This window comes from Capsicum annuum, chromosome 12 (assembly GCF_002878395.1).
Source record: "Capsicum annuum cultivar UCD-10X-F1 chromosome 12, UCD10Xv1.1, whole genome shotgun sequence".
Classification (NCBI taxonomy): Eukaryota; Viridiplantae; Streptophyta; class Magnoliopsida; order Solanales; family Solanaceae; genus Capsicum; species Capsicum annuum.
This window is the reverse complement of record NC_061122.1, coordinates 168,056,455-168,082,734: the sequence shown is the minus strand read 5'-3', so window position 1 is coordinate 168,082,734 and position 26,280 is coordinate 168,056,455. Positions and strand designations below refer to the sequence as shown.

At 38.2% G+C, this 26,280-nt stretch overlaps 1 protein-coding gene across 1 annotated transcript; it reads left to right on the top strand.

The window, feature by feature from the left end:
* The first annotated feature begins 443 nt into the window (after positions 1 to 443).
* On the top strand, positions 444 to 26,028 carry LOC107850960 (protein RETARDED ROOT GROWTH-LIKE). The gene is made up of 7 exons (XM_016695821.2): positions 444 to 962; positions 1,045 to 1,156; positions 14,182 to 14,341; positions 15,171 to 15,319; positions 15,405 to 15,556; positions 25,426 to 25,540; positions 25,731 to 26,028. Exons 1-7 carry the CDS (start codon positions 556 to 558, stop codon positions 25,866 to 25,868), a joined length of 1,233 nt encoding a protein of 410 aa, XP_016551307.1. The 5' UTR covers positions 444 to 555; the 3' UTR covers positions 25,869 to 26,028.
* Positions 26,029 to 26,280: the final 252 nt, after the last annotated feature.

The following is a 26,280-nucleotide window of genomic DNA, read 5'->3' as shown; positions in this document are numbered from 1 at the left end:
CTCATATAATTGTTCAAATTTATCAAAATGGATAAAAATTTGTAGAGTAATTAAAATTTAAATGATGAATAAAATTGATAAAAAAAATTTAATGTGAGGACTACCAAAATCTCACGTTCTCTCTTACATGTAGTAGTATATATATATATATATATATATATATATATATATATAAAGTGATAATCAAGGATTTAGTAGGTAATTGTGTCTATTTATAATTGTATTCCAAGTATAACTTAGGATGAAATTATTATTCCACCAAATATATAAAATAACTTATCTCAATACTATTTAATAAATAACTTATCTCAATACTATTTAATAGTATTGATATAAATTATTCCAAATTAACCAATCAAACAAACTATCAAATTTTTTATCTCAAAATTAATATTTTATTCCAAAAGTATTTATATTACCAAACTACCCCTAACAGTCACAGGCTGAGCCGCCCGTATTAAAAGTACTAGCAAAAAGCAGGATGCGGCTGAAAACCTCAGAGGACAACGCATAAAGCGTTGCCGAGTTCTGTTTCTTCCATCCCACGCTGCTCCTATGAAGTCTGTCACAGCTATTTCTTCCTCTATTCCTCGGCTCAACAAAGCTTTTCGAACTCTCTTCACTCACTCCACAACTACAAACCCTTGTGTTTTCCACACTCTCTCCCGAAACCTACAGAATTCTTCTACTCTAACTTTCTCTCTCATTGTCCAGCGGCAATCACATTCTGTGAATCACAGCTTCATTTCTTCTCATAAGAAGCAGCCTAATTTTGCTATGTCCAAATGCATCTCTTCCATATCGTCCTCAGCGCACACGGTGGATTGGAACGATGCCGTTTCATGCTCGGAGATTGGGGAAACTGAGGAATTGGCTTTGGAGCGTGAAGAGGATGATGATGATGCTAGTGCTACCGCTGTTAAGCCATATATCCCTGTTAGGGCATTTTTTTTCTCTACTAGGTTTGGATTTCTAGCTCTTTTTCTCATTCCCGTTCAAAATACGAAAGCATTAATTGAACCATCCATGGTGATTGTTTTGCAGTGTAGATTTGAGGAGTTTAGTGGAGCAGAGCAAGCAGAATTTCGTTCCACCTTCGTCCCGGATGACGAACTATGTTGTTTTAAGATTTGGGGACACCAAGAAGGCACCCAGTGTGAGTGTATCTTCTGCCTTTGTATTTGAATAATTTTGCTTACAGTTGATATATGGAGTATATTATGTGTATTTGGACTGGTAGTTTGGACACCCTCTGTCCCAGGAATAACATGATTGTAAGGGTCAAACGTTATAAATTTCGTTGGTGTTTTGGACCTTTTTTGGCTGATTTTATGAAAATATAATCTGTTAGAAGAGTAATGGGAGAGCAGGTTGAGAGAGGGTTTGTTAGTTTTTATATTTTGTAATGATTAAATTCAGATTTTCATTCATGTTATCCTAACAAAATGGGAATACCAGGTATTTAACAAGAAACCTACACAATCTAACCAGCCTAACACATGGAAACTACAACTTTGACCAGCTTTATGGACTAAAAAGTAAATAAAAAGGACCCAAGCGACATTAGACACACTATAAGACACTAAAACATAAAGTGAAAATAAAATAAGAATATAAAGTTGTAAGCTCCTACCGTCAAACTGGATCCAAATCTCTCAATTGTTACATTCCATCCCTCTTCAAAGAAACTTGTCCTCAAGGTTCATAAATTTTGGAGTCCTTGAACTTGTGTTGGCCATTTAATGGTATTTATACATGCTGACATAAGCTTCAGAGACATCATTCCAATTGCAAAAGGAAAAGCACCAGTTTGCTCAAATGCAGGAGGATTCATCATCTTACACTTTTGGGCTGCTGTCCCAATCCTGTAAGTAGCAATTGCAGCACCGTTTGCAGATGTCTTGACACCACATGTTTTGAAGCAGTGGTCTCCACAATGATGATCAAGTACTACTGCACCCATTTTACTCACTTGGGAGGAACACGTTTAATCTGATCCATCACTAATGCCACCATATGGTTTCATCTTAAGAGTCACAAAGGGAATTTCACCTTCTATGAAGTTAAATACAACACCAGAAATAATTATGTTTATTGAGAAGCCATCTGCCTTCTACTTCATCAGAGGTAGAGGTATGGACTGTGTACATCTTACCCCCCCAGACCCCACTAGGTGGGAATACACTGGGTTTGTTGTTGTTGTTGTTGTTGAGAAGCCATCTGCTATCTCAGAGTGGTGAGCAGCCATCACAACCAGTAGACCTGCAAACAGCAACACCATGGACTTGTCCAAATCATGAAACATATTCACTGGTTGAAGGTTCCTCAACTTGTTTAAATGATACAAGAAGTTTTTGCTCTGCTGGTTGAACAATTCACCACTCTAGGGAAGCAGTAAAATCTTCAACAAAGTATCTTATTGTACTGAAAATTTAGAGCAACGGGAAGAATTTCACCATGCTACTTAAAACACTGTGGAGCTGCAAGGAACCGTAGCTGCAATACTCTAATGATGAAGTCACAATATGATTATGACCTTGAGAGAAAATGATACCAAGAGGTTGGTATAATGCACCAAGAATGAGTTCCATTATGAATCAGTGAAGTAGCTATTGATACCATTGCCAACCACCATTGGAGTAATATCCCAATAAGAAAGATCACAACTAATATTGCAGTAGCTTGCATGAACACAGATAGTTGAGCATAAAACACAAACACAAAGGTTATTTGTGTCATCTGGTGTTACATGTGTAAGGAGACGGGGGAAGAAGTGGATCATCTTCTCATACATTGTGCCTTTACCATAAGATTATGGTGGGATATGCTTCAGTGGTTCGGAGTTTCATGTTGCCAAAATCTGTGGAGGATTTAATGTTTTGTTGGAGAAGCGGGAATAAGAGGAGAAGACACAAGGCATAGAATTTGGTCCCTTGTGGGTTATTTGGAATGAGAGAAATAGGAGAGCTTTTGAGGGGATAGAGTCGAGTTTTTCTCAAGTGAGGAATAGTCTCTGGTCTCTTATTTCTTTTGCTGTACCCATAAAATTCCAAGTGGTATAGAAGAATGTGTGAACTTTGTAGAGAATCAGATTTTATAGATTCTTGACCTTTTGATATTTTCCTTTGTATATGACCTATGACCAACTCGACCTTGTTTAGGAATGAAATACACTTACCTTATATTAAAAAAAGGTGCTCTTATTTGTCAAATGCATAGACTGACTGTTAATACCAATGTCCTCTTCATCATACCACCCAATCTTTTTGATTCCAACAAAATCAATTGGCTGATTCTTTACAAAGTTCACTGGTAAGTGATGCAAAGCATAATAAGCAGATACAAAAAGATACCTCTTGGGCCGTCTCTGTCCTTTTAGAACATATCCTGCTAAATTCACAAATTTTTTATATAATATGGAAATAAGTTTCACCTTCTATAGCTTGCCATTTCAAAGTCTTATCTTCTTCCAGGCTGTTTACAACATCTAGTGTAGTACCTTCCTGAGGTGGCAAAGAACCTGTAATTACCTTCGGAGACCTTCTTTTCACCTTTCCCAAGCCAATATCCAACATTTAAAAGATAACACATCAATTTCCTCATACCTGAAAGTTTAGAAGTGATGTTGTAAGTTAATTTTAGTACTCCAAGGCACATTTTTCGAGAGCTTCCTCTTTCCTACTTTCTAGGTTTGCAGAACACATTTGTTTGGCGAGTCTCTACTGGAACTGAACCTTTCTTTCCTTTTGCCAACAGTTATCATCCACTGTGATCATGAAACAATCACTAAAATAGGTTTTAAGTAGCATCATGGGGAGAACAAAATTTATTTTGCAGTTGGTTTCAAGTCCTATGATAGTGCGAGATTGATCAGTAGGACAAAAACCTGGTTCGAATAGGTGGAAAGAAGTAGGAATTTGATGCGCATACCAAGTTTAACAAGAAAACCGTGGAGTGGCTAACTTTTGTTTTGCTAGATGCCTCGCGGGACACCGGAATTTATACAAGAAGGTGGAAGCTCAATAACAAGTTTGCAGACTTTCATTAAGGAGTTCGGAGTGGTCTTCAACGGGTGCAGAAAAGAAGCTTTGGCCCTTTTCAAAAAAATAGATAGTAAAAGGAACATTGTGATCAAGGAAGCGGAAAATTAAGTGGGGCATTCACCAAAATTAGGGGTTTGCAGGAATTAAAGGGGTTGGCTATTGATGAAGTTTTGAGAGTAATGGCTCAAGAACCAAGGGGAAGGAAAAATCTCAGGTTCATGATGAATGTGAAGATAATATCATGGAATGTGAGGGGACTGAATTGCAGGGATAAGAGGAGAATTATTAATAGTGTGTTACAGGAGTGGAGGGCAGATATTGTATGTTTTCAAGATACAAAGTTAGAAGGAGAAAATGGGGAGGCTATTAGATAGGTTTGGGGAAACAGGGGAGTCAAATATGGCCAGCTAGAGGCTAGTGGTACTAGAGGGGGGATCTATGTTCTATGGGATCGTAAAGCTTAGGAGGGCAAAGTTGTGGAAACTGGCTCTTACACTTTGACTTGTCAAGTCTAAGAACAGTGATTTTGTATGGCATATGAGAGAGGTGTATGCACCCACATGCAACCTTGAGAGACAAGAAGTATGGCGGGAAATTGGGGCAGTTAGAAGCCAAGCCTCTTCACTGGATCATGGATTCTAGATGGTGATTTCAGCATCGTAAGATATGCCTCAGAAAAGAGAAACTGCTCTAGAACTTCCATCTATATGGATGAATTTTCTGATTCAATAGAGGATATGGAGCTGATTGATCCACAACTTGTTGGGGGAAATTACACTTGGACTAGGGGAAGCAATATTGAGTCTGGCTTCAAAATTGATAGAATTTTATGCTCTACTGAGTGGGTGGGATGGGGGTTGGGGAGTTCAATAATGTAAAGCAAGAATTGATGCCAAGAGTTTGTTCAAATCATTCTCTAGTTGCGCTTAGTTGGGTTTATGCTAAATCTTATTTCCAATTTGAAGGGTGGTGGCTGGAGACGGAGGATTTCAATGACAAAATCAAAGGTTAGTGGACATCTTTTGAGTTTGAGGGGAGGCCAGATTACATATTAGCCTTTAAATTGAAAGCTCTGAAGACCAAACAAAAAGTGTGTAGTTCTAACACATATGGTAATCTTGAAAAGAGGAAGAAAGAATTGCTTAACAAAATCACTAAATTTGATAATATCCAGCGGGACAGACCTTTATCCGATGATGAAGTAGTTCAGAAGGCAGAGTTAAACAAGGAGTTTGAAGATTATGCTAAAGAGGAGGAAATAGCTTGGAGACAAAGATCACGAGCATTATGGATTAAACAAGGGGGTAAGAACACTAAATTCTTCCCAAGGATTGCAAATTGTACACAAAAGAACCAATCATATTGATAAACTGGTGATGGAAGGTAATGAGATAACTAAAATTGCAGACATCAAGAAGGAAATGGTTTTATTCTACCAGACCCTCCTACAACATGAATTCATTCCCTGTGATCAGTAGTGAGGAGCAATAAGATCTAGAGAAACCTTTTGAGGAAGATGAGGTCCTTAGGGGGGGCTTAAGGCTTGTACTATTGACAAAGCACCAGGATCGGATGGGTACACCATGTGTTTCTTTGTGAAGTGTCGGGAGATTTTAAAGGGAGATTTAATGGCAACTATTCAGAACTTCCTATTCCTTCCATTCGCACGAAGTCTTTGAAAAGAGCTTCAATGCAACATACATTGCCTTCGTCCCAAAGAAGAATGGAGCTAAAGAATTAAGAGATTTCAGGCCAATCAGCTTGATAGGAAGTGCATACAAGTTGATCTCCAAAATTCTCACAGAAAGGTTAAAGAATGTGATGCAAAAGATCGTTGACACGCAAAGATGGCTTTTCCGAGGGGAAGACAAATTACTAATGTACTCATTGCAAATGAGTGTCTAGACTCTAGATTGAAGGACAAGACCTCAGGAATAATGTGCAAGTTGGATATAAAAAAGGCATATGATCATGTCAACTGGGAGTACCTACTTGGAATGCTGCAGAGAATGGGCTTTGGGACAAAATGGGTCAGATGGATAAGGTTCTGTATTAGTATTGTCAAGTACTCTATGTTGATAAATGGTTCTCCAGAGGGATTCTTCCTTGCAAGTAGGGCCTGAGACAAGGTGACCCACTCCTTCATTCCTATTCCTTCTAGCCATAGAAGGCCTGAACAATATCTTCAAAACAACTCGCAGAAATGGATGGATGAGGGGTTTTAATGTGGCAAAAGAAGGGAGCAAGCGACTAGAAGTCACTCTCATCTGCAATATGCAAATGATACTCTGATCTTTTGATCTTTTGTGATGCAGATGACAGTCAACTAAAGTTTTTGAGGATAATTCTTATCTTATTTGAGGCTGTCCCAGGACATCAATTGGAGGAAGAGCCTCATTTTCCCTTTCAATGAAGTAACTAGAATGCAATAATTAGTACGACATCTTGGGTGGGGAAGTAGGACAACTACCATCTAACTTATCTGATGTCTGTTTTTCCCCTTCCTATCAAGGTGGAAGAAAGAATAGATGCATTTAGGAGAAATTTTTTCTGGCAGGGTGAAAAAGAATATAAATGTTTCCATCTGGTCAAATGGAGAACTTTGTTGCTGTCCAAGAAGCAAGGTGGACTAGCCATTAGGAATTTGAGAAAGCAAAACAAAAGTCTTCTCATGAAGTAGTTATGGAAGTTTACTTTAGAAGATCAGTCTCTCCGGGGAAGGTGATCCAAAGGAAGTAAGTACTGCATTAGAAACTAGTTTGTGGAGATCAATTAGGAATCTATGACATGGTTTCTTTATGAAAACTAGTTTCAAGGTGAACAGTGGCAGGAAGATCAATTTTTGAAAAGATAATTGGCTAGGATGCCCCTCCTCATCACGTGCCCGATTGAGATGGTTCGGACACGTGATGAGGAGGGGCACGGATGCCCCGGTTCGTAGGTGTAGGAGGCTAGCTTTGGATGGTTTCAGACGGGGTAGGGGTAGACTGAAAAAATACTGGAGACAGATGATTAGGTGGGACATGGAGCTGTTACAGCTTACTGAGTACATGACCCTAGATAGGAAGATCTGGAGGACGCGAATTAGGATAGAAGGCTAGTGCCAGTTTGGGTCCTTAGGGTAGGGTTTTACTTGGTGGGTGTACTTTTCTTGTTATGCCACCTTGTTTCATGCTTTATTATGAACTTGTTTACTAGTCTTTGTGTACTATTCCTTGTGGGTGTAGTATTTATGTCATGTCATCTTGTTTCATGCTTTATTACGGATTTGATTATTATTCTTTGTCTTGAGACGGGGGTCTATCGGAAACAACCTTTCTACTTCTCCGGAGGTAGTGGTATGGACTGCGTACATCTTACCCTCCCCAGATTCCACTATGTGGGAATACACTGGGTTTGTTGTTGTTGTTGATAATTGGCTAGGAAATGGAAGTCTCATATTAACTGAATGAACAATCGATGTCTACACTTCAAGAAGTATGGTCTGAGCATGGATGGAACTGACCTATAGAAGATTAATGCAAGATTGTGAGTTGGAGAGGTTAGGTGAGTTTTATGGCACACTTGACCAGTTTTCAGGTCTCAATGAAGGAGAAGACACTCTCAGATGGAATTGTCAAAGTAAAGGTTACTTCACTTTCAACTCAGCATATATAGAGATATGAGCCAGTTGGGAAATCAAATAAGGTTTCTACCTTGGAAACTTATATGAAAGGTAAAGATCCCACATAAAGTGGCTGTCTTTTCTTGGTTGGTGGTAAAGGAGGCTGTTCTTACACAAGAGAATCTCATGAAGAGGGGGTTCCAGTTGAGTCCAAGATGTTTTTTCTGTGAGCAGTACAATCAACCATCTGTTTCTACACTACAAATTGGTTAGCCAGTTATGGAATCTATTTACTAGTTTCAGAGGCATAAGCTAGAGTGCTAGACTGTTCTTGAAATAACAGAACAGGCTGAACATGGAAGCAGTGGTAGTACTGATAAGAGCAGATGGAGAATTGTCCCGGCAGTTATCTGGACTATATGGAAGTAGAGGAATTCTAGTTGTTTTGAGAACAAGAGCAGCCCATTACACACGATTAAAATGAACTGCATTATCACTTTTTGCTATTGGTGTAGTTTTGAGTATATAGATGATCCTGTGGCTATTGAAGACATACTAGGATCCTTATTAAGATGGAGGAGGATCTAGGGATATCTTTTCTTTTTCTTTTTTCCCCTCATTTGCTGTTACTCCTACACCTCTGGATGCAGGATAGGTTGAAAATTTTTGGATACCAGCCTTTTGCAGATGATTAATATACAAAATGTTACCTTTGTCAAAAAAAAGAAGAAGAAATGATGTTGTGATTGTACATAGAAAGAATAATCCAGTGAAGGTCGAGACAAGACATATATCGACCTCATCTAGCATCATTGCACGCATTGTTTTATTACGAACACAACTAACACTTCTACTCCAGCCAACACCGTGATTTGCAAGGACCACAACATCATAAGGAGGTAACTGCTCGACCAAGATCAATTCAGCCCAACATATAATATTCTCATGGGCATTTCAAGAACATCTAGAGCATATAAGGCTTTAGTTGATCCTCCCACAACTAAATGGTTTATGATGGTTTCCCCATGCAATAACTGAAGGATGCCTATGACCTCCCACAGACAAGTAGGTGATATTTCTCTTCAGAAAAATCCAAGCATTTATGCCAATGTTATGACGAAGCCATTTGCTATATTGATCAATACCCTGAATTGACTTTATTTTCCTCAACTCTTCAAAATGGTCTGTCACTCTTTGAGCTCTAGGTTTAGGAAGATCATGAAATAAAATCTCATTTGGAAATTACCCACCACGATGAGTGAAACCTTTGTGGTCTAGTAGATAATGAACAATTTCTTTCAGTTCATATTTTGCCTCCTCAACTCCTTAATTTTGGCCAACCTTTTGTTGCTTTCCACAATAACCTGCAATTCTGCACCTGGATCAAGTCCACTGATAAGTCTTCCAGAGTGATTCAGTTCTAACACTTCCATAAGCTCATCTATAGAGCCGAAACTATTTCTCATCGTAAGAGTTGAGACTTCTATGTTCTTGTCTTTGTAGTCTATAAAAAACTCACTTCTCAAGCCTAGGGACTCCATTTTCACATAGGTATCCTGATGATAATTCTTTCTTACTAATGGAAGCCTATTAAATTCAGCTTCCTCATGTTGAGGACATTCATCATACACTTGGTGTGTGCCACAATTTGAATGACCAACAATTGTGTGCCACAATTAGAACCAAACCTTGTATCTGGTCCTCCCTTTCTTTATTACCTATTATTGCTACACTTTCCCCCTTCTAATATCCTCATTAGCAGAACAGGAAGTGTCTATTAAAGTTTTCCAACCTTCTTTCAAACGTTTGGTGAACATCTTATCTGCACCACTTTCAGCGGTCTCTTTCCTGTGAGAACTTTTATCAAAGTTCTCTACTGAATTTCCTTCAATCTTATTTTTAATTTCCACCTGTGCGTTCTTCTTTATCCTCCTGTATTACTGATGTTGCGATGATTTTGGGGAGAGATGATGATGTTTGCTTAGACAACTTACTGCTTTTTTTTTTTTTAAATACCTCTCACTCACTTTCCTGAGGTAACCAGGTTGGTATTTATCAAAGAGGGTTCTGTGTTGGTGCATTATGCCAGTGTTTTCTAGTACGGCTATGGTAGATACTAACATATTCCCTCTTCTTCCTATTCTTCCTGAATCTTGTGGATATTGTCAGCTGATCTCTGTATGTAGGTGCAGAAGCAATGGCTGTTACTGACACTACCGAACCATCACCCTACTTGACGAAGTAGTAACCTGTGTATAGTTACCGTCAACTTGATAAGCACATGGAATCTGCATGATACCATTAGAATGGTGATGTACATACAAAGGCTAGGTTGAATTCAGCTGCTCAGTTTCCTGTGTGTGAACCTTGTATGGATTAAGCGATTCATGGAAATGGTGATTTTGGTAACTCCATGATGGCTGCTCGGAACTGGTAGCTTGGTAGAAATAGGTCCGATCAACAGGCATCATCTGCCTTTCCATTCGCTGAACTTCACGGGAATCCTGTGGCTGAGAGTATAGAAGATGATCGTAGTAATAGTGTGATGATACATTGCAGTGGGAATTGGGGCCGAGAATCGTCGCCTCTGATATTCCCACGTTGGAATCGCCATTGAAAGGATAAACAAAAGAAGGGAACAGAAAAAAACAAAAGATAAATTCATATTTTCGTTCAAGATATCCTAACTAAATGGGCTATGTTTAACGAGACCCTACACGATCTAACCAGCCTAACACGTGGCAACTACTGTTGTGACCAACTTTAGGGACTAAAAGGTAAATAAAAAGGACCAAACGACATTAGACACACTATAGGACTAAGTTGTTCGGACTCTCTAAAAATGTTCCCGCACCCATGTTGTATTTTTGGATGATCCGACATGCATCCATAGACATATTTGAAGAGTCCGAGCAACTTCTAGAAACATAAAGTGAAAATAAAAGAAAAATATAAAATTGATTAAGCTCCGATCTTCAAACCCTATACAAATCTTTTTGTTACATATTTACATTCTTTAGTGTTCATATTTGCATTTCTTGATTCAGGATTTGTGTTCTCACTTTTCTATCCAAGTCCAATTTATTTGCACCTTCTACGTAAGACTCCTCTTCAAGTTGGTGCATAAAAATTATAGGGACCGAGTTTGTTACTGATCGAATAAGAGTAGGAATAGGAACTTGAAAAAGGATAGTAACGTAGTGTCTATAAATAGGATCTCATTGTAATAATTTAGACACACAATTCAATAATATTTTTCTCCATTATTTCTCACATGTTATCAGAGCCAGGCCTATTCCAAATCTTTGTTCACTGATGTTGAGCCCCTTCGGTTTGTAGTTGAGATTATTTTGTTGCATTCTTGCAATCTTTCTTTTGAACTTGTTAACTTTGTATTATATCACACAGTAGATGGGTTGTACTGAAACCCTATATACAAGAGTACTCCTAAATCCACTGCTCTATATGTAAATTGAGTCTAGAACATCAATTTTCGAGGCAGTATCATTAGAGTATAGTTGATTACACCAAAAACATAAAAGCAAAATACAGTTGAGTTTAACTTTCAGCACACTATTCTCTATGCTCTCAAAACATCTAGAATTCCTCTCTTTCCGTATAGCACCAGGGATAATTTTCCTTCTACCTTTGTCCTTCGCGTGTTTCTTCCTCCCAGCACTTTAAAGTCTCAGATATTTTCCTAGGCATTGTCCAGGAAATGCCTTTAAGTCTTAAGAAAATTCTCCAAAGTTGTTGAGTGTACTTACAATGTAGAAATAGATGGTTAACAGTCTCTATGGTTTCTCCACAGAGGAAACATCTAGAGCACAAGGTTATCCCTTTCTTCATCACATTATCCTGTGTAAGAACTGCTTCTTTGGCCAATAACTAGACAAAGCATGACACTTTGTGAGGTATCCTACTTTTCCATATTTGCTTCCATGGCCATCTTGGACCCTGTTGAGTTGTTTGGTTCATCATCTTGTAGGCTTTGTTGACTCTGAACAATCCCTTTTCATTTCCCATCCACTATAGTACATCCTCCCCTGTCTGCAGTCCTTTGCATGAACCCACAATATTAAAAAATTAAGCTACTCTCATTACCTCCCAATCATTTAGTTGCCTTCTGAAATTGAAGTTCCACCCATGTCGTGGCCATAATTCTGCTGTAGTCCTCTGTTGAAACAATATCAAGTTGTAGATATCTGGAAAAAGCACTTACATCCTTCCTTCCTCGTGCCAGTTATCCTTCCAGAACCTTGCCTTGTTTCCATCCATCACTTCAAAATCTTTGAGTTGCTTTTAACTTCACTCCATCAGTGTCTAATAGATCTCCAGAAGCTAACCACGTATGGTGTGTTCACTTCTTTAGTCATCCATCTATCTTCTTCAGTATATTTAGCCCCAATCACTTTCCTCCATAGCAGCTGGTTATTGTTTGCATATTTCCACAACCATTTCATCATGAGTGTCTTTGAATTTTTAGGTTCTTTATCCCCAACCCTCCATTCTTCTTGTCAATTGTCACTGATTTCCACTTTACAAGATGAAAGCCTTTTCTGTCTTTACTACCTTGTCACAAGAATTTTCTTTTGATACTATCCAATACTATCCAACCTCTTAATAATCCTTGTAGGCAAGGTAAAGAGAGATATCATGTAGGTAGGTAAGGCATCCAGTACTGAGTTGATAAGTGTTGACCTTCCTCCTAGAGATAAATATTGAGTCTTCCATCTTGCCAATTTCTTCTCACATTTCTCAATGACACTATTCCATATGCTAATTGGTTCATACACCATTTTGTGGTTAGGTTTTGACTAATCCTTCGTCAGACGTCAATTACCTCCCCAGATTCATGATTTAATTTTATCAGAAATAGGAATTTCCCTGACGTCTGCAGAGAATAGACCTTTTCTATCTGGTTGCGACAGGTAGAAAGTAGACCATCTACATTTCCACATAGTGAACCCCAGTGAACATGAATTCACTTCGATTGATCAGTTCTGCCTCATCGGAAATTTTTGTTATATCTAGGATTTCTTGTCATCTGGTTAAAGAGTTTCAAGTCAATGTAGGAAGTGAATGATGGATTTTAGTAGGTTTATAGAACTCCTGATTTGCATTTTTTGGATGAAATAAGAAGAATATAGTTAAAAGCATCAAGGAGATGCACAATTATAAAAAAGAAAATATCATCTCACAGAAAGGCAAAAAAGCTATCTAAACAGCTAACAACAAAAATCTATGGAGCTGTGGTAAGTTCCAGGAAAAAATCATCACTGAGTACAGGGGAGAGATTCAACCAACCAAAAAGAATAATCAAACATCTTGATTTACGGGTAGGGATGGGAGTTGGGGTGCCATCAAAACACTTTTTGTTCCTCTCTGTCCATAAGCACCGCAAAATACAGGCAAGAACCAAAGAGAAGATATGCTTGATGGACGTCCCAACTTTCCAAGAACCGGAACACACAAAAGCTTTTAGTGAGCCTGACATGACCCTAGTAGGTCCAAAAAGTGAAAAGAACATGTTCTAAGTCCTCTGCAACTAGCATCGAAGGATGTGGCTTAGTGGTCGATAAAGTGATTGAGAATCATGATATCTCAGGCTCAAATTCCAGGAGAAAAACACTAGGTGATTTCTTCCATATGTCCTAGTCTTGGTGGTGGAGTCAAGAGTCACCTTGTACCTATTACTAGTGGGAGGTGGTAGGTATCCTGTGGAATTAGTCAAGGTGTGCGCAAACTGGCCCAGACACCTTGGTTATTAATATCTGTTGCAACTGTGCCGTGAAGAAACAGGCAGGTGATTAATTGATTCTGAGTTGCATAAAGCACATGTAGCATCTGTTGACTATTTGAAATTTCCTCTCGATGAGGTTATCCTTACTCAAGAAAGAAGCTTTTAGAGTACTGAAACAAATAACTTTAGGTGGCAGCTTAGTTTTCTAGATTAATTCCAATGGCCACTGATCAATTAAGGTCTTCTTTGTATTAAGAGTCTAATTCTCCTGATTTGCATTAAGAGACTAATTTCTTAGTATACAACAAGAAGAACAACATTCCCAGTGTATCCCCACAAAGTGGAAGTGGGGTCTGGGGAGGAAAAAGTGTACGCAGTCCATACCACCTTAGATGAAGTAGAGAGGTTGTTTCCGATAGACCTGGCTCAGACTAATTTCTTAGTATTGTGATGAAATCGATCTTATTACAATAGAATGGATATATGAGATCTACATAACCATCCCAACCAGTTTGCAATCAAGGTGTAGTTGATTGATTGATGGTGGTTTTGTTCAAAGGTTTTGGGTTAAAAGTTCTTTTGTCTGAGATCTTCCTTTCTTTTTCCCCAAGCTTGCTCCTCTGTACAGGTTTGTTTTTGAGGGCTTCTGTTTTTCTTTTGGTACACAAGTTTTCGGATTGAAGTGTTGTTGTTTGTATCGTTCCTTGCTTAATAAGCGTTTAAGAAATTTCGCTATTCTAGTTAGTGTTATGACATTTTTTCTAATGCAATTCTTACTTGTTTTGCTTCAGGCTTTAGGTGCCAACTTAAGTGGCAGTGATTGTTGTTACATGGTAGTTTTTCAGTATGGCTCAATTGTCTTGTTTAACGTTTCTGATCATGAGGTTGATGGATACCTGAAGATTGTTGAAAGACATGCTTCCGGGTTATTACCGGAGATGAGAAAGGATGGTGAGTTTATTTGGAAATGATTCAGTCTACAAATGATTTATGAGTTTACTTATTAATAAAAGAAAATGCAATTTCTCATATAGTCTGTTCAGTTTTCTTGTTTTTTATGGACAAATGCTATTATTCTTATTCTTTCTTTTATTTCTGGCACCATATCGTTTGAACTATATTTTTATGAGGTAGTAAAGGTTTTAAGATAAAACTGCTAATCGAAAGGCATTGCTATTTCATTGTGATGTTAGGAATTTGGATTTGATTTTTGAGTTGGTTGCTTAAAAACAAGGAACAGAAGTGACCTGGATCTTGAGTTCTGCTGCCACTAATTCTAACATGCTCATTCAGGCCCATTATTTTTATAATTATGGAATTTCATGGAAGAATCTCTTCACTTCCTAAAATTCACTTTCCCATTAATTGATGACCTTAATGGAAAATGGCAGAAATTGAATGACTTTCGAGGGCTGTTAGGACTAGGAGTGCATTTTAATGATTTTCCTTTATACTAATCAACTAAAGCGAGTCTCATACTGAAGTTGGATGCTAGTTCTTGGTCTAGCCAAGTTTGTCTACTTGAAATAATTTCTTGTTATTAAGTACATTGGACAGCTTGATGATCTATGGCATATGTAAATGATCATCCCCTGATTTGTGCTTTGTGCTTCTGTTTACAGTGTGTAGAATTGTGTTCTTAGTCTTTGTTGGAATATAATGTTTAAGTCATCTCAAGTGTGCTTCTATACCAACTTTGAGTGAGATTTAAATTCTCTCATCTCTTATAAGAATAAAAGTTTTCTGGACTCTCACTGATGCCTATATTGTGGAATTTTAGAATATGAGGTAAGAGAGAAGCCAACCTTGAGCACTTGGATGCAAGGGGGATTAGACTACATAATGTTGCAGTATATGAATATAGATGGTATCCGAACCATTGGCAGTGTTCTTGGTCAAAGTATTGCTCTTGATTACTATGTTCGCCAAGTAGGTGTCCACCAACTTATTTGTGATCATCTGAGAAGGTTCTTAATTGTAGTAACTCTCTTACTGATATCCTCTGCCATTCCAGGTTGATGGAATGGTTGCGGAGTTTACAGACATCAATCGTGGAATGGAAAAGACTGGAACTTTTACAATGGAGAGGAAAAAGCTTTTCCAACTGGTTGGCAAGGCAAATTCTAATCTTGCTGATGTGATTCTTAAGCTAGGACTTTTTGAAAGGTATACTTGCAACTAATTAGATATGTTACGAATTTCTTTATTCCTTCTTCCTCCTGTTTTCCTCTTATCAATATTGTGATTTTGGTAGAGTATGGTGTATAAGTTAACTTTTTCTATCTTGGAACTAGGGGACTTTGGTGAAGTTGAAGTGGCTTGCAAGTGTTTTTTTTTTTTTCTAAATTTATTACTATTTCAATTCAAGAACCGGGCTACCTTGTTATGAGAAACAGAAGTTAATTGTTGCATCCCAATTAGTGTCATTGTCATTCACAACAACTACAACATACCCAATACAATCCCACTGGTAGTTGGGTTTGGGGAGGGTAGCATGTATGCAGACCTCACCTCACTTTTTTGGGGTAGAGAGGCTGTTTCTGATAGTCCCTCAGCTCAAGTAAAAACATTACAAAGGAGTTCTAAACCAGAAAATGAGAGAGAAGCCAAAACAAAATGCTAAAGAAAATATTCCAAAAAGGTACTACTACTACAACAAAACTCTATGATATCACAGTGCAAGAAACATCAAATAGTCACAGAAATGGAATAACAAGAAACTCTCAAAAGTAATACTATGACTACTAGTATTAAGGAATAGGCGAGACAGCTCTTAAAAATGGGTCTTTTTTCTCTCTCTAGGGAATCGCGCAACCTATTAACTCTCTGAAACCTCCTCAGACTTCCGGAATATTTTCTCATCTCTTTCTCAAGTTTGGGGCGTATTACTCTTCCTTTCACTTCCATTTCTTTGATTCCTTTCAACCCTCATAACTCTTTTTTCAAAACTACCAGTTTATTCAGGTATTTGCTTCCATCTTTTCTTGGTTATTCAGATTTCACTGGGTCTGGTTTTCGGCTGAGTGTGTCTTGTTTATCTTACTTCCTTCACTGAGTAATTTAAGACTAGTTTACGGTGACGAGAAAGGTGAAGGTAGTAGTGAGCAAGACATCATGGGCAGATCCTTTCTTTTCTATGCTGAGAACAAATCCTTTGAAGTAGTGGAGATAAATGAAAACTGGTTTGAAGTGTTGGAAAGACGTCATAATTTTATCCACAGAGTAACTATAGACAGAAAGAATATTGTTTCAGAGGAGGAAAAAAATGCACAAGTTCGAAGAAACAGAGCCGGTTGTACTCTTATTTCTTCTACAAGAATCTTAATAGCATCGGGAATTATATGAGAATGGTGGCGGTTAAAGGCAACAGTAAAGTGGCAATAATTATTCCAGAGATTAAGGAGGCAGGTTGGCAGGCCTTTGCTAAAAAGATCACATTATTTGTGATGCAGGGCCAAAAAAAAAGTTTCAAACCCTCAGATTATGCCAGAGAGAAGAGCTACATTCCGATAACGCAAAAGGATGAATGGCCAAAAGATGAGATCAAGATAATCGAGGATGATTCTGTGGGCAAGAGTCAGTTCAGAATCGATGCAAGTTCTTTACGTAGTTGAGTAGAATTTCATAATAAATCCATATTGGGGTCTTTCAATGGTGACTCAAAGAAACCTCTTTCTTGCTGGGAATCACAGAACTGGACAAACAATCTATGGAAAGTCCCAACAGCTATCTTGCTCAGACTCTTCAAAAATGTCTTAACGGGTGTGTGTCGGATTCTCCAAAAGAATTGTATTTTTGGAAAATCCGACACAGGTGAGGCATCGAAAGTGAAGAGTCCACGCAACTTAGCCCAGTAGGTGTCAACGTTAAAGAATTGAGTGAAGAATATCTTCTGCTTGAATTCCCTTCCCGGTGCCAAGCTCGGAGAATCAAAATGGGAAGGTGGAGATTCAATGAAAAGGAGTTGAAATTGGAATGGTGGTCCTCAGTTACGACATCTTATCTGAAAAATTTCAAGCCTAGGCAATTGTCGATCAAGCTATTTGGTTTCCCGTCACATCTGTGGTCAGGAAAATATTTTCAAAATAATTGGAGAAAGATTAGGAGGTTTCTTTGAGATTGATGAAGATACTAGGCAGAGAAAGCACTTGAAGTGGCAAGAATCTGTGTTAAGATGTCTGATGAGATTCCTTCGACAAATCTGAAGTTTTTTGTTGATGACCTGCAATTCACAATCCCTTTGTGGGTGGAATTGTCATTGTGGGCGGCCAAGATTGATTGGAATTTAGCAAAGAATCACTGGAATATGCCTCATAGATGCCTCAGAAGATGCAGTCGGGAGAAAGGACAATTAATGTCTTCGGGCCTTCCCAAAGAAGATGATGCCTCAAGAGTAGTTATGCGTGCCAGAAAAAGGAGTAAATACTATTGTTCATCAAAAATTAAATAAGCGTTACGTGCCATTGAAAGGAAAAGAGATATGTAAGGATCCTGGTCCGTCTAAGATGGTCGAGCATAGCAAATCTAATGGGTTTATGGAGAAGGGAGTAAATTTGCAAAATCAGGCCTAAATAGAGTTGGGAGCAATATTGGGCTGAAAAAGAGTAGAAAGGAAAACTTACTTTCAGGCCCAAATTCGACCCATGTTTATTAAACCGGCATTTCTTTTTATTTGTTAGATTCTGGAGACTTACCTTGTTACGATCCTTTCAGATATGAAGTTGAGTACAACCAGGCACTTACCAACTCTCAAAAGATACGGGGCTGAGCTCAATAAAGACGCAAGGTAAAGTTAATGGCGAATCAAGAATTATAAAGCTTGCATGTATGAAAAACAATGATATGGGAATGGGGGTAGAAAATTTGTCTCAGGAAGATGAGACAATATTTGCTGATACTGTAGCCCAAAATATGGACATGTCTGAACATGAAGATGATCCAATGGAGGCAAATGAGGAATTGATGGATGGTCGTTAGGTTTTTTCTACAACAGTGATAGCGAATCAGTGCTGCCAATTTTTGTAGAGCCACTTGCTAGTGCAAAAGTTCCTGATACTTTGAGGTTATAGTGGTATGAAGACAGACAAGACATAGTGATAAACATGAATGAAAAGTTAAGTCAGATAGAAGCATCAAAATGCTTAAAGAGAAATGTGTTGAAGATTAGTAAACTTCTGGGTTAAAATCTTCTGATTTTGAAGATAAACTTTTAGAACTTTTGTTACGTATTGAAGAGGGATGACCTAAGAAGCAACCTCCTTCTGTGGGCAAGACATCTCCTGGAAAGGAGGGTGGGAAAAAATTGAAAGCCATAGAATTTTGTGTGGGATTCAAAGGACAACCCAGCAATGGAGGAAGAAGTAGGGACAGGAGGATTTTGATTAGTTATGAAGGAATTTGAAATGCATTTGCTGGTACATGAGGGGAATAAATGACCAGGAAAAAAGAATGATAGTTAATTTGCTATTGAGATGATGGAATGCAGACACAGTTTGCTTAACGGAGGCAAAAATGAAGGAAGTTGATCTACCTTGTATCATACAAGTTGGAGGTTCAAGATGCTCAGACTGGGTGGAGCTTGAAGCACAAGGAAACAGTGGGAGGATTCTTATTTTTTGGGATAAGAGGAGGTGGATTTGTTTGGATAATCATTTGGGGCAGCATTCAGTTACCATTGTACTTGAGGAGGTTAATGATGGGTTTCAATATGTATGCTTTCACAGGGCTTTATGGCCCTTGCGATAGGAAACTAAGGAGGTCCTTATGGAAAGAACTTGCTGGTATTAGTGAAATTGTTTTTCAACCATAGGCTGTTGGAGGTGATTTTACTGTGATTAAGTGTGAGGAAGAAAAAGCGAGAGTAGCTAGAAACAACAGAGCAATTAGAGAATTCTCAAACATTATTAATGATCTATGTTTAGTAGATCTTCCTCTGCAAGGTGGAAATTTTACATGGTTCAGGAGCAGGAACCACTTATGTGCATCAAGATTTGGACAGGTTTCTTATTTCAATAGGATGGGTTGAACAATTTAAATCATCAAAACAAAGAATGTTGCCCAAAACCACTTCAAACCATTGTCCAATTCTTTTAGAATATGTGGTGATTGGAGAAAAGGGAAATGATATTTCAAATTTGAGAGCATGTGGCTTGAACATGAAGGGTTCACCGATTTGATTCAAAATTGGTGGGATTCTTATGTGGTGGAAGGGGATACGGATCTTATTCTTGCAAAGAGGTTGAGAATGCTTAAAGAAGACTAAAAAAATGGAACAAGGAGACTGTTGGGAAGATACAAGACAGAAAGAATAAAGCTTCAATGTTGAAGGAGCTTGATTGTAGTAGAAAAAATCTCTCACTTGGGCAACAACCAGAGCATTAGACAAGAAAAATATCCATTAAGAAGCAGTTAGAAGAAGTGGCAAAGGCTGAAGAAATTTCCCGGAGACCTTGTGGATTAAGCAAGGGGATAAAAATATGAAACTTTTTCATAAGCAGTCTAATGCTCACAAAAGATTTAATAACATTGATAAATTGAAGGTTGGAGATGATCTGGTGGAGGATGATCGAATTATAAATGCTCACATCTTGGATTCTTGTATGAAGTCGAATCTGTTTACTGAGCCTGTGGCATTGGAGACCAATATTGGAAGATTAAGAAATGAAGAAATTGTCGGTGGAAGAAAAGAAATGGGTGGAAAGTCTTTTTACAAAGGAGGAACTGGAAGTGGTGGTTGATAAAGAAATGGACCTTGGACTTAACTCAACCTCAAAAGCTAGCTCATGAGGGGAGGATTCCCCAAATCCATATAAAGAGACCAATTACCCATCCCTTTTTCGATGTGGGATACTTAACACTCCCCCCACGTACAGACCTCGTTAACTGGAGCGTGGACAATATAATATGGGGGCCTAACATCGGTGAACTAAGATTTGGGATGTGCTTGGCTCTGATACCATGATAAAGAAATATACCTTGGACCAAACTCAACCTCAAAAGCTAGCTTATGAGGGGAGGATTGCTCAAATTCATATAAGGAGACCAATTACCCATTTCTTTTCCAATGTGGGATACTTAACAATGGTTAAATCCTTTAAAGGTGACAAGGCTCCTGGCTGGCCTTGATGGTTCTAACTTCTGTTTTTCCCAAAAATGCTGGAGTATAGTAAAAATGGACGTTTGGAGGGCTGTGGATATTTTTTATAGGAAGGGCTCTTTTGTCAAATGTATGAATCTACTTTTATTTCTTGGATTCCCAAAAAGAAAGGAGTTGTGGAGGTTAAAGATTTCAGACCCATCACTCTTGGGGAATGTACAGGATCATTTCTAAATTGTTAGTGGAGAGACTTAAGGCAGCCATTAGCAAGTTGGTCTCTTCTAACCAGAATACTTTCATTAAAGGAAGACAAATCTCTGATGCTGCCTTGTTAGCAATGACAGTCTAGGTAATCTGTTCAAGAGATAGTAAAAAGGGCTGGCTTGGAGAGACTTAAGGCAGCCATTAGCAAGTTGGTCTCTTCTAACCATAATGCTTTCATTAAAGGAAGACAAATCTCTGATGCTGCCTTGTTAGCAATGACAGTTTAGGGTAATCTGTTCAAGAGATAGGAAAAAGGGGTGGCTTGCAAGCTTGATCTAGAGAAGGCATATGATCATGTTAATTGACAATGCTTATTAGAACTGTTAAAGTTGATGGGTTTTGTTGAGAAATGGACAGAATGGATAAGGATTTGCATTTAAACAGTGAAGTTTTCCATTTTAATCAATGTTAACCCTCAAGGATTCTTTAGCTTTCACAGATGTATTAAACAGGGAGATCCCCAACTTTTTTTGGTTGGTTAGCAGTTAGAGATGCGTGCCAAAGACAAAAAAAGTTACAAGGAGAGGGTTTTCGATGTGCAGCAGCTGCAATTTCTGCTATTGAAAGGAGGAAACAATTGAGTATCTTTTCTTGCATTGCAGATTTTCGGAGTGTTGGGAATTTTTCTGTAGCATATGGGCATATCATTAGTGTTATCATAGAAAATTAATAATTTGTTGTGGAAGTGTGGCAATCACAGGAGGTTAAAAAGAGCTTAACGCCAATCAACAACATCATACCTAGTATATTCCCACAAAATGAGGTTTGGGGAGAGCTTAAAGCCAATATGGAGAACTATTCTCAATCGCATAATGTGGACCTTATGGCTAGAAAGGAACAAGAGACACTTTGATGGGACGAAGTTCTAAGTATCTAGAGTTAAAAATAAATGCATTAAAAATCGTTACTTTTGGTGTTATCGCAACACTTTAGATATGATGGATAAGTATGTGGACTTTTTGTACTTGCTAGGATATAATATGTAGTATTGGTTTATAGAGTTTGCTGATAAGTCATGTAACTTTTGTTGTACCATCTTGGTATTCTTTAAATAAAATCTTTACTTGTCAAATAAAAAAGCGAGATCAACTTTCAACTACTTTTCTAACCATCTAGGCTAATCCATATCTTCCATAACCTCCTAAGGTCATGTCTTTGGTAAGCTGAAGCTACATCACTGTCCTCGGTAAGCTAAAGCTGTGTCGTATCCTCGGTAAGTGCTGTGTCATGTCCTTGGTGAAAACTGCATCACGTCCTGTATAATCACCTCGGCCCAGTACTTACGGTTTATCTGTACCTCTCTTGTCTCGCACACCTCTGTATTGGATCATCCGTGCGTCTCCTCTTCACATGTCCGAACCATCTCAGTCTATAGTTTTTCACATCTTATCCTCTATCGAGGCCGCTCTTCCCTTGTTTCCGATGTCTTTATTTATAATCTTATATCTCCTAGTATACCATACCTTCATCTTAACATCCTCATTTTCGCAACTTTCAATTTTGGACCGGGAGTTCTTGATTGGCAACATTCCACTCCATACAACATAACCGGTCTAACCATCACTTTGTAGAACTCGCTTCTTACGTTTTCATGGGACCTTTTTATCACACAAGACTCCAGATGTGAGCCTCAATTTCAATTATCATAGGTCAATATGATGTGTGATATCCTCGTCTATTTTCTCATTGCTTTGTATAATAGATTCAAGATATTTGAAACTTCCTTTCTTATGGATGCCATGTATATCGACTCACCTCCACACCATCCTCATGCGCCACATCATCCTCACGCACTACGTCATTGAACCTGCACTCCAAGTACTTTGTCTTGGTTATGCTCAACCTTAATCCTTTAGATTCCAGGATTTGTCGCCAAGCCTCAAGCCTAATGGTAACTCCGCATGAGTCTCGTCACTCAAAAGTACTCTCTCTGTTCCTAAATAAGTGGTTCTTTAACCTTTTCATTTTTTAAAATTAAATAAGTGTTTTTTCATTTTGTTCCTAAATAAGTGGTGTTTTGAGATTTCAAGAATAAATTGATCATATTCTTCCAAATTTGCCCTTGTTTACTTAACAAGCCATTAATTAGATATTCTTTTTCAAAACATTTAATAAGGGGTAAATGGTAACAACACATCATATTTTGTAGGAGTGCGTAGTTTCTTAAAGGGTGTGTTCAAACTAAAAGAACCACTTATTTAGGAACGGAGGGAGTATGTCATTTGTAAATAGCATACACATTGCACCATGATACCTCACCTTGTATTTGCTGAGTCAATGCATCCATCACCAAGGCAAATAAAAATGGCCTAAGAGTTGATCCTTGGTGCAACCTCTCACAACTGAAGTGCTCTGAGTCCCCATCCACTATCCTTAGGGATCTTAACTTCGTCTTGCATATCCTTAATTGCTATAGTATACGCCATAGGAACAGGAACACCTTGTAGCCTCCAGACATCACGGAGCCTCCACCGGAGATCAGTGTCATTCATGTTCTGGAAAATGTTCGAATTTCTTCATGTCTGGTCTTTCAATACTTTCTATTTCTATGGTGAATCCTTTGGAATATGATTTATTTATTGATGCAGAAAGAAAAGCTTATAATATAAAGTAAAAGACATTTTTAACACTATTTATAGGTAAATAATCATGCCTAATCTCAGTAGTTCATTTTAGAATACCCTTTCACACCAGGGTGTGGCTTATTGGTGGGCAATAAAGAGGCTGAAAACCAGACTAGGGTTAAATACTAACAGAGGTAAAAATTATGTGATTTTTTCCCGTACGCCTAAGCCTTGGATGGAGTTATCCGGTATTTGTAGTCTTGGTAGGTAAGAGTTATGCGGTGTTTGAAGTCCTGGTAGATAGAGAGATCTGGTAGCTCTCCTTATCATTCTTCAAAAATATGCTAATCGAATTAGTTATAGTCAGTCTTGCTGTTCCTTTTGTAGTATACTTTCTCAAGAGTGGTGATACAAATTACTTGAATATTGTAATCAAAGAAGTTTCTAAGTACCTGGGTGTGAATCTTCTAGATTGGTTTAGACGTCCTGAGGTTATAGAAGATGTCTCACAATAGACTTTTTTAGAATTATGGACTGAAGATGTTATTGAAGATTTTTTGACTAAACACCTTATAGAAGAAGGTAAAGCTGATGTTTCAGAAAAAAAGTTGATGTTAGATGGCGCCGTGTGTGCTTGGTTTTTGTTTTTCTCTACGCTTGAGATATTCTCATCTTAATAGATTCAAAGATATATTTCGTTTAGCACTGCATCATTGGTTGGTATATACATGTTAGGATATTTCGTGTCTTTTACAGAATACTTCCCTTATAAACAATCAACGAGAAATGTCGTGTAACGAAGGGGATTCTTATTTGTACAAATGGTACTTCGAGCTTGGAACGAGCATGAAGAGATCAACGATACTTCTTTATCTTTTGAGTTGTTCTGTCGGATCGGTCACTCAAGATCTTTGGCCTTTATCCGGACCCGATGAAAAAAATGGGATCACTTCTTATGGACTCGTTGAGAATGATTCTGATCTAGTTCATGATCTATTAGAAGTAGAAGGCGCTTTGGTGGGATCTTTACGGACAGAAAAAGATTGCAGTCAGTTTGATAATGACCGAGTGACATTGCTTCTCTGGCTCGAACCGAGGAATCCCTTAGATATGATGCAAAAAGGCTCTTGGTCTATCCTTGATCAGAGATTTCTCTATGAAAAAATATCAATCGGAGTTTGACGAAGGGGAGGGAGAAGGAGCCCTTGACCCGCAGAAAGATTTATTCAATCACATAGTTTGGGTTCCTAGAGTATGGCGCCCTTGGGGCTTTCTCCGTTGCTTTTTCTCCTTCTGTAGCCTCCCTGATCAGCCATGCATCAGACGAGAACAATTCCGATAAGGAGGTTTTTTATTCTCCCCAGTCCCCATCTACTTCCACCTCCGCCTTTTTCTAACAATTCATCCACTTTTCTTTACTCCATAGGCCTTCTCTAATAGGGGATAGCCTTCCATTTCCGTCAAATGACCCAGCCTCCCCTTCATAAAAAGGGAGAGATTTATTGATATATTTATTGGATCCATCAGGACTGACGGGGCTCGAACCCGCAGCTTCCGCCTTGACAGGGCGGTGCTCTGACCAATTGAACTACACTCTCAAGGAAATACGAGATCTAGCAGAAAATTTGATTCTTTTTTATCTTCGGATCGGGTATTTCTGAAGTACAAAGAGGTTATATCATCTCATGGTGGATCGACGGTGATTACAGTCTCTTTCCCAGTGCCAGACTACTCCAGAAGATCAGTGGTCTAGCCCAGTTGCTTCCCTTCCAGTCGCTTCCTAAAATTATTTATCCCGCTCTCAGCTTCGTCGATCCTCTCAAGTTTCTTATCCCAGTGAAGGCTTATGAATCGTTTTCCTTGATGTCTCGGTGGGATGTAACAAATACCTGATCATGTAAATGAGGTACGTGCAAGCTGGCCCCGGACCATCATTCTTAATTTTCTTTTTCAAGCACATGTTTCTTGGAATTATAATAATTTCTGTTTGACGTCACGTGAATTTATTTCAAGGCAACAACCTGTTTTATGTGACTCTAGTTTTCTTGGTTGGTAACACTTTCTTTGCTCTGTGTTTAGTATTGTCACATGAAAGTTTCTTTTATTTTCAGATCGGATATTGCATGGAAAGATGCAAAATATGCTCAAATTTGGGAATATCTTAGAGATGAATTTGAGTTGACTCAAAGATTCGCAAGCCTAGACTTTAAGCTGAAGTTTGTCGAGGTATGTATTCCGTTTTCAATTAATCGATGAAGTGCCAAATTCCAATCAAAGCTGGGTTCAGTTATATGAATCCTTTCATGTTCTTTAAATCTCATGGTTTTTCTTACCCTGATATTCCTTGTTTGCGCAGTTCCTTTTTTAAAATATAAAAACGTTGAATATTGTCACCAGCTAACATTTTGATATGCAGCATAATATACGATTCCTCCAAGAAATTCTTCAAAATAGAAAGTCAGATTTCCTCGAATGGCTCATTATTATACTCATTGGAGCGGAGATCCTCATTTCGGTTTATGACATTGCGCATAAGTCGTCAATTTCTCTGTAGGTTTAGCTTAAGTGTTGGAAACTTGAAATATGCCATCGCACTCTAATTATGGCCTGACGTTTTGCTGTACATATGAAATACTCAAATAATATACCTAAATGTTATGCGGCACTTGATCTATCATCTTAATTGTAAATGCATGCTCAGTTTTGTCTGGCAATTTGACATTTTCCAAGTGCAATGAATTCATAGTACTCTATTCTTTTACTTTTTAAATGACTTTGTGCAAAGTATATAGGGATGCATCCTTTTTAAAGTTGTAGAATATCTATTCGATTTTCCTTGTAATAGAATTTTCTTATTGAACAAATAGTTTTGGAAGCATCACAACTGTTAATGAAGTTATTGTGTTTATCGTATCTTTCACCCACTGATCGTCCCCAACCCCTACGCCTTTGACCAGCCCCTCGTC